At 57.2% G+C, this 16,196-nt stretch overlaps 1 protein-coding gene across 1 annotated transcript in view; it reads right to left on the bottom strand.

Annotated features, from left to right (window-relative positions):
- Nucleotides 1-16,196, bottom strand: part of SLC47A1 (solute carrier family 47 member 1) — a gene marked incomplete at its 5' end in the record, with an annotated part of 41,097 nt that overhangs the window by 8,983 nt on the left and 15,918 nt on the right. The window contains 10 exons of the mRNA XM_081110685.1: nt 175-244; nt 2,945-3,020; nt 3,130-3,238; nt 6,225-6,292; nt 6,367-6,480; nt 6,579-6,676; nt 6,927-7,024; nt 8,255-8,299; nt 10,360-10,402; nt 11,262-11,410. Of these exons, the coding sequence (XP_080966811.1) occupies nt 175-244; nt 2,945-3,020; nt 3,130-3,238; nt 6,225-6,292; nt 6,367-6,480; nt 6,579-6,676; nt 6,927-7,024; nt 8,255-8,299; nt 10,360-10,402; nt 11,262-11,410 (870 nt within the window). The remainder of the gene's footprint in view (nt 1-174; nt 245-2,944; nt 3,021-3,129; nt 3,239-6,224; nt 6,293-6,366; nt 6,481-6,578; nt 6,677-6,926; nt 7,025-8,254; nt 8,300-10,359; nt 10,403-11,261; nt 11,411-16,196) is intronic.

Here is a 16,196-nt window from a genome sequence, read left to right as displayed (position 1 = left end):
CCGCCCGGGAGGAGCCCCCGCCGCCCGGGAGGAGCCCCCGCCGCCCGGGAGGAGCCCCCGCCGCCCGGGAGGAGCCCCCGCCGCCCGGGGAGGAGCCCCCGCCCCCCGGGAGGAGCCCCCGCCGCCCGGGGAGGAGCCCCCGCCGCCCGGGAGGTGCCCCCGCCGCCCACTCACCGCGAGGCCCTCGAAGAGGTGGGACAGGGCGTACAGCGGCACCACCTGCGCCACCAGCGCCAGGATGTCCCTGAGGAGAGGCCACGGGTCGGCGGGTGCGGGGCGGGGACCCTGTGCTGCTGGGCCCGCAGCCCCGGCGCCGCGCCGCGCGTCGCGCTTTTAGCAGAAACCCCGACCCACGGGCCGGACCCCCACGGGCTCCGTCCGCCGAGGGAGCGCACGGGAGCCAGGTTCTCCCCGGGGACCGGCTGGCAAGGTGCGGGCGGAGACGGTCCGCGGCTCCCTGTGGCCCCGCGGCCGAACCCCGCAGCGGAGACCGCGGTTAACGCCGGCACCCGGAGACCCAGGCCCTGGCCCCGCCTGCCAGCAGCGCGCACTGCCCAGGACTCTGGCTGGCAACACACAGCTGTTGAATGAATGAATAAGAAAGACACCCAGCCCGGAACAGGGCGACTGCCTCCCCAGTCAACGATAGAAACACTTATTGTATCCAGAACTGATTGTATTTTCTGAGTAGGTGATGTGCAAGTGGCTAAGAGAAATCAAACAAAATGAAAAGGAAACGAAAGAGTCTCTCATCCACTCCTGTCCCCCTCCTATGCCCCCACCCCCTCCTACCCCCACCACCCACCCTTCTAACCCCCCACCCCCCTCCTAACCCCACCACCCACCCTTCTAACCCTCCCACCCCCTCCTACCCCCACCACCCACCCTTCTAACCCCCCCACCCCCTCCTAACCCCACCACCCACCCTTTTAACCCTCCCACCCCCTCCTACCCCCACCACCCACCCTTCTAACCCCCCACCCCCCTCCTAACCCCACCATCCACCCTTCTAACCCCCCACCCCCCTCCTAACCCCACCACCCACCCTTCTAACCCCCCACCCCCCTCCTAACCCCACCATCCACCCTTTTAACCCTCCCACCTCCATCCTAACCCCCTCCTAATCCCCCACTCTCTCCTAACCCTCCCACCCCCCCCATCCTAAACCCTCCACCCACCCTTCTAACCCTCCCACTCCCATCCTAACCCCACCACCCCCGTCCTAACCCCCCACCCACCCTTTTAACCCTCCCACCTCCATCCTAACCCCCTCCTAACCCTCCCCCCCCCTCCTAAACCCTCCACCCACCCTTCTAACCCTCCCACTCCCATCCTAACCCCACCCACCCCCCTCCTAACCCTTTCATCCCGCAACCGGTAACAATTCCACCCCTGTCTGTATTAGCTCAGTGTTTATGAAAAATAGGAAATACAAATATATATTCCTATTTTCCCCTTCTAGACTCTACTATTTCATATTGCAGCATTCGCTATATGGTGTGCTGCACTCTCATTTTCCACCTAACACATTCCATGCTGTTTTACATTCCATCAAAATGTGTTATTTTTGATGTGCTGCTGAATTCTGTCCACCAATATTTTGCTTTGGATTTTAAAGTTCATATTAGTCAGTGACGATGGCTGTGCCTCTTTCTTGCGGTGCTGCCTTGGTCAGAGTTGGTGCCGATGTCCATTCGCTGCATCGGCAGGATGTGGACTGTCCCTCTCCTGCTTCCTGGAACGGCTCAGACGGCATCGCTGCCCTCTAGGTTTCGGAGGTTTTATAAATCCTCCTCTGGAACCCTCTGGATTGGTGATGTTGAAATTTTAAAGTTTCTTCTAAGGAAATCCATCTTTGTAGACCTTCTTTGTTGTCTAGGGCAAGTTCTGATAAATTATTTTCCTAGAAAATTATCTTTTCCTCCAGGATTTTCACATTTACTCGCGCAACTCATGCACACGCAGGCCTGGGCGTGGACGTGACCGCTGTGTCCCGGCTCTGGGAGGCGCTCTCCGTCCCTCCCGTCAGGCCAGGGTGTGTGCCATCGCTGGGACCCGGCCAGCCTACAGCTGTCTGCCCGTTTTCGGTGGCGTCTTCTCATCTCATCAAGGCGTCGGCTGTGAGCCTCCTGCTTCCCGTTCGTGGTCCTGCTCTGCATGGTTTCTGGAAGGGCACGGACTCCGAACCGAACGCCCACCTTCCCGCCGAAGCCTCAGTGCAGCGAGCCCATCTGATGAAGGACTCTGATCCCTGGAGAGAATGGGTGCCTGCGGTTGCCTTCCGCTCGGTCTGAAGGGAGCGACAGCTAGACAGCCCAGCTGCCCACAGGAATGGCGGGGACCGAGCTGACCAGTACCTGGAGGACCGGCGCGAGGGTTAGTCCTGGCCCTCCGCCTGCTCTTTGCCTCCATGACGGGAGTCGGCTTGCTTGTGTCACTGCTGATGGAAAGTCGCAGAGAAGAGGCAGCCCCACAGCTAGCCACGGAGAAATGCCCGGCTGGCCTCGGGCTGAAAGCGCCAGCGCCATGGAGGGCACCCCTCGGGTGAGACTTCTGCCTCGGCGATCATCAGATGGCGCAGCCTTGACAGACAGCCCACTGGTGCGACGTGAACTTCGGCCCGCTGACGGATCTTGTGTGAACACTACGCACAGGCGCTCCGGCACGCGCCGAGCTATCACGGCGGTGTTTGTCATGGGAACAAAATAATTAACCGAAAATGCACTCAATGGCACCAAAAAGGCGTTTCCTCCTTGAAAACACACGAGTGTCCTGAGCGCCAGAGCGTATGCCACCACCAATGCCAGGACACTGGTCCCCACCCGTCAGTCCCCAGGGAACACCAATGAGCTTCTGATGTTGCAAATGACAGGAACCGGCCAAGACGCAAGGCCCCAGAGGCCCAGCCCTGTCTCTACCACAGGTTTCCCCTCTCGGCACTCACCGGTCGGTGGTGAAAATGTACCCCACAAGGTCCTTACAGCTTACCAGCAGGACACAAAAGGCTACCGCAAAGAGCTCTGGAGGAGAAACGAGAGAGAAACAGCCCCGTGAGAAAGGAGGCCCGTGGGCCGGGCGCGGCGGTCCGCGCAGACGGCTGGGGGAGCCGCGGGCCGGAAGGCTGAGCACCTGTGACCAGCACGGAGACCACGGAGCACCTCCGGGCCCGCGCGATGTCTCCGGCGCCCAGCGCGTTCCCAATCCGGACACTGGCGGCCACGCTGAAGCCGGTGGGTATCTGCAAGGAGAAGGGAGCGGTCAGCGCAGGGACCAGCCCTGCCCCCGGCTCCGGAGCCTGCTCTGCGCCTTCCAGGGAAGAGGGACTAGGCAAACCGAGCTTCACATCTCCTTGGTAGAACTTGGTCCTAAAGCCATAAGAAGGGTAGTTTGCTGCATCTTGTGTTTCGCTGGGAGCCGCTCGGCTAACATGGGACCTGGGACCCTGGGCTGTGATCCTTGTCACAAGCCTGGCTTTTCAGAGTCCAGCCTGGGCGTTGGGAGGGCTGCACCGTCACTTTCGCCCTTGGGTGTGGAAGGATGGATGCCAGGAGCCCAAATAGGTCTGTTCTGAAAGACCCTCAAGGGGGCACGTTTAGAAAATGGAATCCTAAAAGGGTGACCCCTCCCCCTGCAAATGTTGGATCAAAAGAACTTACGAAAACGGGAAGACCCAGCCCAAGCCAGTAGCCTGCTGCCCTCTGTGAGGCCAGAGGTGGTGCCAAAGGAGACAGAGGAAAGAGGTGTGGGCTGTGGTTAGGAACAGGGATTCTGAAGCCAGACTGCCCGGGTGCAGATCCCAGGCCAGGCACCTCTGAGCTGTGTGACCTGGCAGGTGACCTGCCCTCAGCTACCTGGAAAGAGACCTCATAAGAGGGCCTGCATATCAGGGTTATGTCAGGAGCAAATGAGTCCATGCATGCTAACTACTTAGATCAGTGCCTCAAACATAGCAATTATTCAGGAAAAAGTAGCCATTATTATCTGTATACTAGAGGCCTGGTGCACAGATTCGTGCACCTGTGGGGTCCCTCGGCCTGGCCTACAGGGATTGGGCCGAAACCGGCAGTCCAACATCCCCAAGGGATGTAGTAGTGGCAAAGTGGCAGGCGGCCAGGGAGGAGCCCGAGCCCGAGCCCGGGCCAGGTGCCGCTCCCGCTCATCCCAGCCCCGCTGTGCCTGCCGTCGCTCGGTAGGCTCGCTGCCGCTCCGCTGCGGTTTCCGTGCCCATCCTAGGGCAATACGGTGCATCCATGACTGACAAGCAACTGTGGGCTTGTGCCCAGTCAGTCCCGACGCTGGTCCCGATGGGGGAGGGGCACACAGGGGGAGTGTCCGTGGGAGAGGCTCCCATTGGTCAGCTGAGCAGTGCTTCTGCTTGGGAGCAGCTCCTGTGTTGAGCCTCTGCCCCCTGGTGCTCAGTGTGCATCATAGTGACTGGTTGAACAGTCTAATGGTCTCTATGATACAAACTGATCACTAGGGGGCAGACACTCAATGCACAGGCATGGAAACATGGAACAGACTGATGAATCTCAGAGGGAAGGGGGAGGGGGGAGGACGGGAAGAGATAAACCAAACATCTTATATGCATACTAGAGGCCTGGTGCACAGATTAATGCACCAGTGGGGTTCCTCGGCTTGGCCTGCAGGGATCAGGCTGAAACCAACTCTCCGACATTCCCCGAGGGGTCCCAGATTGCAAGGGGGCGCAGGCCAGGCTGAGGGACCCCACCGGTGCACGTGTTATCTATAAATTTATCATGTGAGAAATTAAGTATTAATTAAGGCAAAATATTTATCACTCATTTAAACAAGGATTTTGCCTTAGGATCAGGATCGCTAAAGGAAGGGCTATAGAAACGGACAGAGCGAGGTAGATAAAAGAAATGGGAGACCAGCCCTAGTGGGAGCAAACACAGGGGTCTCCCAACAAATTCTTTATCATCACAATGCAAAGAGCGTGACTTGATGGTGGGAAACCGGGCAGCCACTGCTGTCACCACGCAGCCAGTTAATATCACCAAAGGCACAAATCTGGTGACGGCTACACGCACCAGAGGTTACCTTGGCTAACCTACCTCAGTTCTTGAGTTTGGCTGGGAAAGAATTCAGAGCCAGGAAACTCAAACTATAAGAGAAAGCTTATTTAGAAAGTCCCAGGGGTAGGTGAAGTGAACCGTGGAAGAAGCGAGTCAGCTGGGCAGTGCGGGCTCAGGAAACAAGCTATAGAGGCAAAAGAGGGGCCCTTCGAGCTTAGGAGAAAGAGAGAAAGAAAGAGAGAGAGAGAGAGAGAGAGAGAGAGAGAGAGAGAGAGAGAGAGAGAAAGAAGGAGGAGGAGGAGGAGGAGGAGGAGGAGGAGGAGGAGGAGGAGGAGAAGGGAGGGAGGGAGGGAGGGAGGGAGGAAGGAAAGAAGGAAGGATAAGAAAGGGAAAGGTGCCCTGACCAGTTTGGCTCAGTGGCTAGAGCGTCAGCCTGTGGACTGAAGGGTCCCAGGTTCGATTCCTGTCAAGGGCATGTACCTTGGTTGTGGGCACATCCCCAGTAGGAGGTGTGCAGGAGGCAGCTGATGGATGTTTCCCTCTCATGGATGTTTCTAATTCTCTATCCCTCTCCCTTCCTCTCTGTAAAAAATCAATAAAATATATAAAAGAAAAGAAAGGGAAAGGTAATACGGCTTGCCCTCAAGGCATTCGTGTTGTGACAACTATTTGGCAAGTCTGGCAATCAAATGACATCTTTCAGACATGGACCATGTTGGGGGATGGAAGCCCAGCAGTGGACACATCAGTAAGACCCTCTCCCCACCCCCACCCGAACCAGTGAGCCGACCAGTGACCCCCCACCAGTAAGCCCACAGGAAGACCCCACCCCCCACCAGTGAGCCAACAGGTAGACCCCACCCCCCCACCAGTGAGCCCACAGGAAGACCCCACCCCCCCACCAGTGAGCCCACAGGAAGACCCCACCCCCCCCCACCAGTGAGCCCACAGGAAGACCCCCCCCCACCAGTGAGCCCACAGGAAGACCCCACCCCCCCACCAGTGAGCCCACAGGAAGACCCCACCCCCCCACCAGTGAGCCCACAGGAAGACCCAAACCGAAAGGACCCCTCAGGCTCTGGGATAAGCTTTAGGACTGAATGTGGTGGACAGACGTGCGCCTGTCTTGGGCCCCTGTCAAGAGACACATCTAGCCCCTCCGCACAGCCAGCCTCAGACACTCACCATGAAGACCATAGTGGCCAGTTCATAGACGATGGACTGGGCCCCCAGCTCCACCATGCCGAGGATGCCTGAGGAGAGAGGCCGCTGGTGCCACGCTTCCGGGCCAGGCCCCCCCACCCCCCGCATCCCCTCCCGCACTGACCGCTCAGGAAGCTCCCGATCTCGTAGGCCCACCACTCCATGCACAGCATGAGCATGCTGGGGACGGCCAGGCGGAAGAAGGCGCCCCAGTCCTGCAGGCACTCCAGCGACCACCCTGGGGGGACGCACAGTTTCAACACAGCTGGGCACCCGCCGGGAGCGCCCCCGAGGCAAAACCCACGGCCACGTTGCAAAACAAAAGACAGCCTTTACCTCCCCAGGTAGCTCGATGCAGTTTCTTCCAGATGATGTAGAGAAAGAGGAACAGAGCCAGGGAGAACTGGGAAATCAAGTTGGCCAGTGCTGAGCCCCTGGGAAGAACAGCCCGTGAGGGGAGCGCGCTCTCCGCCCCTCCCGCCCCCCTCAGCCGGGCGCCATCCCGTCCGCGCTGGGATATCCGAGGCAGGCCCTCCTTCCAGAGCATTCCTCTCCCCCACCCCTGTCCGGACCCTGTTTTCCAGAGGGTCCAAGGCGGAGACCACACGTGGACACGCCCAGGTCAAGGTCTCTCCCCCAGCCTTGGAGAAGCCACACGCTGTCCCAAGAATCGGTCGGACTCACATCACCCCAAGATGCAGTTCGTGGAGAAACAGATAGTTGACGAGAGCGTTGACGAGGTTGGCTGCAACTCCGGTTAGGATCTGGGGCAGTATGATTCCCTAGAGCGAGGAGAGACCGCACCTGCTAGAGACCCCTGGGCCCAGCGGGGCACGGGCTGCCGTGTGAGCCGACGTGCTGTGGGTGCCTCCTTGCTGCGAGGACCTTCCCACCCTCCCAGCACCCCCTCTCCTCCTCCTCTCGGCGCCATGGTGAGACCAGGGCAGAAGGTGGGACGCAGAGAGGAAAGGAGACAAACTCTACAATAGTGCCAGCGCCAGCAGGGATGACATCGTATGAACAAGCTGCTTTCCACATTGGACTGTGGGTGCAAGTACACCACCTTCTCAAGCAAAATGGAAATTGGGAAACTGGAGTGTGGGGTGCGTTCCCTCCTATCTGGCTCTGCTCGTAAGCACAGAACAGAGGCAGCCAGTCGTATCTGGCATCTCAAATCTGAGACGTGCAGCTGACAGTAAAATGGCATTGCACTGAGGAAGTGAACGGCTGCTGCCAGGCGTGCGGTATCACCTCGCCCCTTTGAACCCTTTCTTATCTCTGGGAAAGCTGGTTCTCTGAAACCACATCTGTAAAAGCCTTGCTGTTTGAAATCCTGTCGGTAAAAGTAAGACATCCCACTCTGCCTGGAGGGTTGAAGTCAGTTTCACACAGAGCAGCCTCCACGTCCCACCCAGAGGCCAAGCTCCCCGAGCTCCAACACAGCCGTCCACATCGACCCCAGCTCTGCAGCTTCCCAGCCGAGAGGACATGGGTGGAGAGCCGGCGGCCTGGCCCTGGCTTCTCCGCTCGGCCTGCTCTGCTCCAAGCCTCCCGTAGCAGGCGTCCCTGGGTTGCACTGAACTGCACCCCCCTTCGGTGAGAGCCCACGCCCCGATCTGTCGATGCTCCGGCTGACAGACCTGACTGCCGGGTTACGTGTTGGTCTCCGGTGGCCTCGGAGGTCTTGGGCTCAGAGGCCAGGACAAAGGCCTTGGCCAACCATTTGCGTGGGTCACTTATTTATCAGGAGGCCCTGGTTAGTTTAAGCAAGGAGTTAGGGGGCCCGCGCTGCACTGCGGGCGGAGGTGACAGGAGATAGAGGGGGTGCAAGTGCGCACAGGGGAGGACCGGCCGAGCCACTGCGGGAACACGGGGCTGGAGCTGGGGGCATTAAGGCAGTGCTGGCAGGCGGCTTCCCATCCGGGCCCCCATCTCTGACCCTTCCAGGGCCCCATCCCTGAAAGCTGTGAACTCCTATTAGCCCCACAAAGGAAGAGGAAAGTCCGCATTACCTGGGTGAGCAGATATTTAACTTGTAACGTGTAAAGAAACGTCGCCTACGAGAGAAAAATAGAGACGAATGTTCACATTTTGGCCTGATCATGTAGAGAGAGGTGAGAGCCACTGCTGGACTGCCCTTTGCTCCCGCAGGGACCACAGAGCTGTGTCACCGGGGAGGGGGAGGGGGAGGGGAGGGGGAGGGGGAGGGGAGGGGGGAGGGGAGGGGAGGGGGGAGGGGGAGGGGGAGGGGACAAAGGTGTCCAGAGCTGAGGGTTCCGAACATCTCCTATAAACGCGCGTGACCCAGCTGGCCCTGGGGCAGGGGTACAGCTTCCTGTGCGCGGTGAGGACGCCTCTGTAGGTTATGGGCTGGAAAGAAAGCCCTGGGCAAACTCTAGGGACGCTCTTCTATAGACGAGCCTGTAGTCCTTTCTGCCGATACAGTAACGAACTGAAGTGTTTAAGGTCTCAGGCTAAATTAAAGACCACGATACCGATTAATGAGAGCAGGGGACTGCTTTTAAGGGCTGAACTGTGTCCCCCTGCTGGACCCTAACCCCCGGTGTGACTGAATCCGCAGATAATCTTTACAGTTGTGATTAAGTTAAAGTGAGGCCGCGAGGATGGCCCTGATCCGGGTGGACTGGTGTCCTTATAAGACAAGAGACACGACAGTTTTCTGCACAAGGAAGGGCAGGGCCAATGGGAAGAGAGGGCGGCTGCCGGCCAAGGAGAAGGTCTCAGAGGCAACCAGCCCTGGACCTTGGACTTTAGCTTCCAAAACGATGAGAAAATAGATTTCTGGGTTTAAGCCTCCCGGTCTGTGGCATTTTGTCACGGCAGCCCCGGCCAACTAATGCAGCCAGTCCCAGCTCAACCGCGGGCGGGAATGCTTCGGAGGGTGCATCCCTAGGCGATTTCATCCTTGTGCGAACACCCTGAGTGTGTTACTCAAACCTGGGGGGTCGGCCTACTGCACCCCAGCCTGTGTGCTACAGCCCCGGCTCTGTAGGGAGGGAATGAATTCCCTCTAACCCTCCCGGTTCTTGGCTGAGACACCCCTGTAATACAGGATAGACTGACAGGAGAAAAACCACTAAAGTGTAATAACATGTCTACCTGCTGTACACATGAGGAGACCCCAGAGAGCAGAGGAACGTGCCAAAACGGCTGAAGCCACCACCTTAAATAGCATCTTCCGTGGGGAGTCGGTTATGGGAAGTGACCAGGACACGCACAATCACAAGGGTCAGGCATGGTGCAGATTTCAGCCCTCATCTGCTCCCAGATAAGTTTCTGGGGATGAGGCCCCGCCTCCTCCTGGCACAGCCTGGGAGACACCCTGCGAGTGGAGAGGTCCTTACACGGTAAACGCACCTCACACAGGGCTGCTCCTACTGGGTGTCAGCTTCTCCCATGTCTGCTGTTTCTTAAAAGGAACCGGCCTAAAATAGCCCTCATGCCGAAGAGACACGTTCTGGTGACAAATCGTTCCCTGCAGCCCTAGGCTGCAAATCTGCACAGGGTGTCACTGAGCCGCAGACGGGGCAGCTGCCGCACAGCGGTGTGTGCGAGGCGCTGTGCGGCAACATTAGGAAGCTGCAGCTTCACCGGGCAATGGGAATGCTCCAGCTTGGGGGGCCCAGAAGAAGTCGCCCCGCAATGAGCCTCAGCGGTATGCAGATTGTTTTGAGCTAAAGAGAACTTTAACTGCAGGCTCAAGAGAAACTTCTGCTCCTCCCTTTATCTACCTAGAACTTGAATTAGGGGTGTTGCCCGTAATAAGAGATTATCACAATAACCTTCTAGGGCCACCCCTATGCAGGGAAAACCTTTATTTCATGAGCATCTGCTCTTTTCGTCACCCTGCATGACCCCAGAGTCCCTCCAGCTGCAGGAGGCAGGGCAGTGCCCACTGGAGCCACCTGGACCTTGGAATTTCCTGAGGGACAAATGTCTGTGTCTTTCCTGAGCATAAGTAAAGCCACGCTTTCTGGAACGAGCCCACATCACATGTGGGTATCTCATGCGATCCAATTCATTGAGCTCATGGGCATCTCAGCTGCTTTTTCTCAGTGACCGCAAGAAGAAAACAGCTTAATGCTTGGAAACTTACAGGAAGAGCTGGAATGAAGATCATGACATAGGTATGGGTAAGCCTATACAATAAAAAGAAAATAAAAGTGAGGAGGTCTCCATCTCAAGGAAAAGGAAGGACAAACCAGCTGTCACTGCCTTTCACAGCCTCGGCTCTTTCTAAATTAATGGACTCAACTGCTGCAGCAAATGCGCACATTTACAATAGAGCTTGTCATCTCATAACCCAAATTACCTCTCTGGGTTCTTCCAAGCCTTTGGGTCTAGGGCGGCATTTTTCCAGCTCGGCACTGTGGCTGCTGAATTGTCTGCTGTGGGCAACTTTCCTGTGGTTTGTAGCATCCTGGGCTTCTACCAGTAGCGATGCCCTAATACCAGTTCTGATAATAGAATGTCTCCCGACATTGCCAACTGCCCCCTGGGGTCAGAGCCGCGGGTCTGAGACAAGGACTGCCCTGGCAGGGCCCAGTCTTGGCAGCACGTTAGGGTCATCTAGGTGACCTCTGAGAGACACCGGTGACCTCTGAGAGACACCGCCGCCACGGCTGCCCTGCCCATGAGGACAGCGTGCTGGGCGGGAAGGAGGACCCGGCAGCGCTGGGCTTTGAAAGCACCGACGCGGCTCCTACAGACCAGGGTCGATAAGCACAAGACCACAAATAAACACCTTCAACGACCGCCTCTCGTGGAGATGCTGGCAAGTTGTATTTCTCCGCAGACTATCTGCCTTTGCAGCCACCAGGGGGGGCTCTGGATCACAGGGGCAGGTGTGCGAGCACCGGGCCCGGCAGATCCACCGAGGAAGCTTACCGCCCCGTGAGGGGCCATGGCCCTGGCCTTGGGCGTTTGCAGAGGCCAGGCGTGGATGGGAGCATCTCTCTGTGGGGACGGCCCCCGCCCCGCCCTGCACACCCGCCTTACCTGGACACGGCCGGGTCCTGCCGGAGCAGCAGCAGGAGGTGCTGGGTGTTGAGGAAGAGCGCCCAGCAGGGGAAGCAGCAGAGCAGCAGGATGAGCACGCCCCGCTGCAGGATGACCCCCACGTGCTTCTTGTTGGGGCTGCCGTACGTCTGGGGGCACACAGCCAACGCAAGCCCGTCAGTGCCCCACGCCCCCACAGGCCTTCGATGGCGCCTCAGAACCGACAGGCGCCCTACAGGCTTGGCTGCCTTCTGTACTTGCCGGCCGTTCTCAGGCTCCGCCATCCCCGACAATCACCTGGGAACAGCCTCCAAACACGGAGGCGGCGTCTCACTAACGATCGCCTGGATTTGACCGTCCGGGGTGGGGCCCAAATACCGTAATTTTAAAAACCTTCCTGCTCAGCTGGGGTGGCCCAGTGGTTGAGCATCACCCTATGAACCAGGAGGTCACGGCTCGATTCCCGGTCAGGGCATATGTCTGGGGTTTTGGGCTCGATTCCCAGTGTGGGGGGTGCAGGAGGCAGCTGATTCATAATTCTCTCTCATCATCGATGTTTCCGTCTCTCTCTCCCTCTCCCTTCCTCTCCGAAATCAATAAAAATGTTTTTAAAATAAATAAATAAATAAAAGCTTTCTAGTTCGGGTTGCATCACCTAGAAACGTGTTAGAAATGCAATACATTGGGCCCCACACAGGCCTTCTAAGCAGAAACTCTGGGGGAAGGGACGGTGGTGGCTGGGGCCGGCGGCTAGTGGCTTACCAACGCCAAACTGCACATCCCTTCCCACGCCCTGTGCAGTGACATGTGTGGGGGGCTGAAACTCCCCACGGAGGGAGCTACTTACACCACTGGAATCAGCCCACCCACACGTCAAAATGCTTCTCTCCTGTGGAGACTACTCCACGGCCTGACCGCCGCCCACCGCTGCCTCGCCCCCACCAGCTGGATGCTGGCCACACGCTGCTTCCTGACAATCCCAGGACCCTGACGACTGTCGCATCAGGTGGGCTGGTTCTGGAACAGGCTGTGGCCCTGCCTCAGGAAGTAAGCAAGGCATCTGCCCTTATCTGGGTGGGGGCGGGTGTCACACCCGAGTACCCCTCTCCATTCCGCCCCGTGTACTTAGCCCCTCAGCACCTGTCACGTGGGGCGGAGAATATCCCATCACACCACTGCCCAAGACGCTGCTCCTCTGTAAGTTCCCTCAGTAAACTCGGTGTAATAACGGAGTTGGCAGCCCCTCTCTTGGGTCTCTCAGCCCAGGACATTTCTCTCAGCCTGGAGACCCCAGCAATGGGCCTGGGGAAAGGCATCCGCAGGGGAAATCCTGGGTTGGCCAGGACCTGCATGTGGGGAGGGTCGACCAACACACTAGACTGCAGTGTGAGCACAGGGGTGCCCGAAAGTGCCGCTGATCCTATGGGTTTGTGTAAGTTCCCTTTATAATATACGCTGTGGCGCGGAAGACAAGCACGCGGCCATGGTTGAGGGCTGGCCCCTCGGGTGGGCGGCTGGCTGACCGCCAGGGTTAGAAAATTAGGGGATGAACTGAAACTAGAAAAAGATAGAATATTGTCCACACCTCTATTAGAGCGGGACTGACGTAAAGGTGGGAGGGGGAGGAAGGTCTCGAGATCCACTTCTTTTATGGAGGCCACAGGTCTGCCTGCAGCTGTGTGTGTGCATGTGTGTCTACACATGTGTTCAGTGTGTGGTGTTTCCTACCTCCGGGTGGTGTTGCTAATTTGTAAGTGAGCTGTGTTTAATTGGCTCCAAAAACAAACAAGCACTTACAAGGATTGGCTACTCTACAATTCTCAGAAACAAACACACACACTTCAAGTTCACCACTTCAGTAAATAAAAGCTGATTTAAGTTTGTTGACTTACGGAGAACAGACATGTTCTTGAGTTATCTACGGGCTAATAATTCTAATTAAGATGAAAAGAAAATAATATACGCTTTCAGTCAGAGAAGGAAAAGGTGTGAAAATATAGTTTTGAGAGAAAGAAAAGTAAGTTTGTCCTAAAGTGAGGCTGGTTGTTTCAGAATGAAAAGAGGAAAAGCAGGAGGAGACTTATAGAAGGTTTGTGATAAGTAGTAATGAGAACAGAAATCCGTGTGGGCAAGCTGAACTCATCACGGACGCGGAATTCAATATCAGGAGGAGCGGATGCAAAGTCAGAGTCCTCCTCTGGCGGTGGCTGTGCAGTGCTCCAGAGGCCCCTGGAAGGCTTCGAGGTTTGTTCTCTCTCCTTAAAAGAGAACAATATTAGACTAGGCTTACCTGGAATGTTGAAACTACTTGGGAAACATTGTCAAATAAGAAATAACATTGAGCCCTGACTGGTTTGGCTCAGTGGGTAGAGTGTCGGCCTGCAGACTGAAGGGTCCCAGGTTCGATTCCGGCATGTACCTTGGTTGCGGGCACATCCCCAGTAGGGAGTGTGCAGGAGGCAGCTGATCGATGTTTCTCTCTCATCGATGCTTCTCTCTATCCCTCTCTCTTCCTCTCTGTAAAATAATCAATAAGATATATTTTTCTTTTAAAAAAAGAAATAACATCAAGCCTTCTTTATGTTGTAGCTGTACATAAACGTTCCAGAAATTCCGTGAAATTGCTGGAAATCTGCGCTCTCCTGACATAAGATGCCTGTCATCAAAACTGAGGCCACACCGAAGGGACTGGCCCTGAGTGTCACACTGTGGCCCTGAGTGTCAGACTGTGGCCCTGAGTGTCAGACTGTGGCCCTGAGTGTCACACTGTGGCCCTGAGTGTCAGACTGTGGCCCTGAGTGTCAGACTGTGGCCCTGAGTGTCAGATTGTGGCCCTGAGTGTCAGACTGTGGCCCTGAGTGTCAGACTGTGGCCCTGAGTGTCAGACTGTGGCCCTGAGTGTCAGACTGTGGCCCTGAGTGTCAGACTGTGGCCCTGAGTGTCACACTGTGGCCCTGAGCGTCAGACTGTGGCCCTGAGTGTCACACTGTGGCCCTGAGTGTCAGATTGTGGCCCTGAGTGTCAGACTGTGGCCCTGAGTGTCACACTGTGGCCCTGAGTGTCAGACTGTGGCCCTGAGTGTCACACTGTGGCCCTGAGCGTCAGACTGTGGCCCTGAGCGTCAGACTGTGGCCCTGAGTGTCACACTGTGGCCCTGAGTGTCAGATTGTGGCCCTGAGTGTCAGACTGTGGCCCTGAGTGTCACACTGTGGCCCTGAGTGTCACACTGTGGCCCTGAGTGTCAGATTGTGGCCCTGAGAGTCACACTGTGGCCCTGAGTGTCAGACTGTGGCCCTGAGTGTCAGACTGTGGACCTGAGTGTCAGACTGTGACCCTGAGTGTCACACTGTGGCCCTGAGTGTCAGACTGTGGCCCTAAGCGTCAGACTGTGGCCCTGAGTGTCAGACTGTGACCCTGAGTGTCAGACTGTGACCCTGAGTGTCACACTGTGGCCCTGAGTGTCAGACTGTGGCCCTGAGTGTCAGACTGTGACCCTGAGTGTCACACTGTGGCCCTGAGTGTCAGACTGTGGCCCTGAGTGTCAGACTGTGGCCCTGAGTGTCAGACTGTGACCCTGAGTGTCACACTGTGGCCCTGAGCGTCAGACTGTGGCCCTGAGTGTCACACTGTGGCCCTGAGTGTCAGATTGTGGCCCTGAGTGTCAGATTGTGGCCCTGAGAGTCACACTGTGGCCCTGAGTGTCAGACTGTGGCCCTGAGCGTCAGACTGTGGCCCTGAGCGTCAGACTGTGGCCCTGAGCGTCAGACTGTGGCCCTGAGTGTCAGACTGTGGCCCTGAGTGTCAGACTGTGACCCTGAGTGTCAGACTGTGGCCCTGAGTGTCAGACTGTGGCCCTGAGTGTCAGACTGTGGCCCTGCGTGTCAGACTGTGGCCCTGAGTGTCAGATTGTGGCCCTGAGTGTCAGACTGTGGCCCTGAGTGTCAGACTGTGGCCCTGAGTGTCAGACTGTGACCCTGAGTGTCAGACTGTGGCCCTGAGTGTCAGACTGTGACCCTGAGTGTCAGACTGTGGCCCTGAGTGTCAGACTGTGGCCCTGAGTGTCAGATTGTGACCCTGAGTGTCAGACTGTGGCCCTGAGTGTCAGACTGTGACCCTGAGTGTCAGACTGTGGCCCTGAGTGTCAGATTGTGGCCCTGAGTGTCAGACTGTGACCCTGAGTGTCAGACTGTGGCCCTGAGTGTCAGACTGTGACCCTGAGTGTCAGACTGTGGCCCTGAGTGTCAGATTGTGGCCCTGAGTGTCAGACTGTGGCCCTGAGTGTCAGACTGTGACCCTGAGTGTCAGACTGTGGCCCTGAGTGTCAGACTGTGACCCTGAGTGTCAGACTGTGGCCCTGAGTGTCAGACTGTGACCCTGAGTGTCAGACTGTGGCCCTGAGTGTCAGACTGTGGCCCTGAGTGTCAGATTGTGGCCCTGAGTGTCAGATTGTGACCCTGAGTGTCAGACTGTGGCCCTGAGTGTCAGACTGTGACCCTGAGTGTCAGACTGTGGCCCTGAGTGTCAGACTGTGGCCCTGAGTGTCAGACTGTGGCCCTGAGTGTCAGATTGTGGCCCTGAGTGTCAGACTGTGGCCCTGAGTGTCAGACTGTGACCCTGAGTGTCAGACTGTGGCCCTGCGTGTCAGACTGTGGCCCTGAGTGTCAGATTGTGGCCCTGAGTGTCAGACTGTGGCCCTGAGTGTCAGACTGTGGCCCTGAGTGTCAGACTGTGGCCCTGAGTGTCAGATTGTGGCCCTGAGTGTCAGATTGTGGCCCTGAGTGTCAGACTGTGACCCTGAGTGTCAGACTGTGGCCCTGAGTGTCAGACTGTGACCCTGAGTGTCAGACTGTGGCCCTGAGTGTCAGACTGTGGCCCTGAGTGTCAGACTGTGACCCTGAGTGTCAGATTGTGGCCCTGAGTGTCAGACTGTGACCC

The sequence above is a fragment of the Myotis nattereri genome, assembly GCF_964212035.1.
Source record: "Myotis nattereri genome assembly, chromosome: 16".
NCBI classification, from domain to species: Eukaryota; Metazoa; Chordata; class Mammalia; order Chiroptera; family Vespertilionidae; genus Myotis; species Myotis nattereri.
Note: the sequence above shows the minus strand (reverse complement) of the source record. Positions and strands in the feature narration are given on the sequence as shown.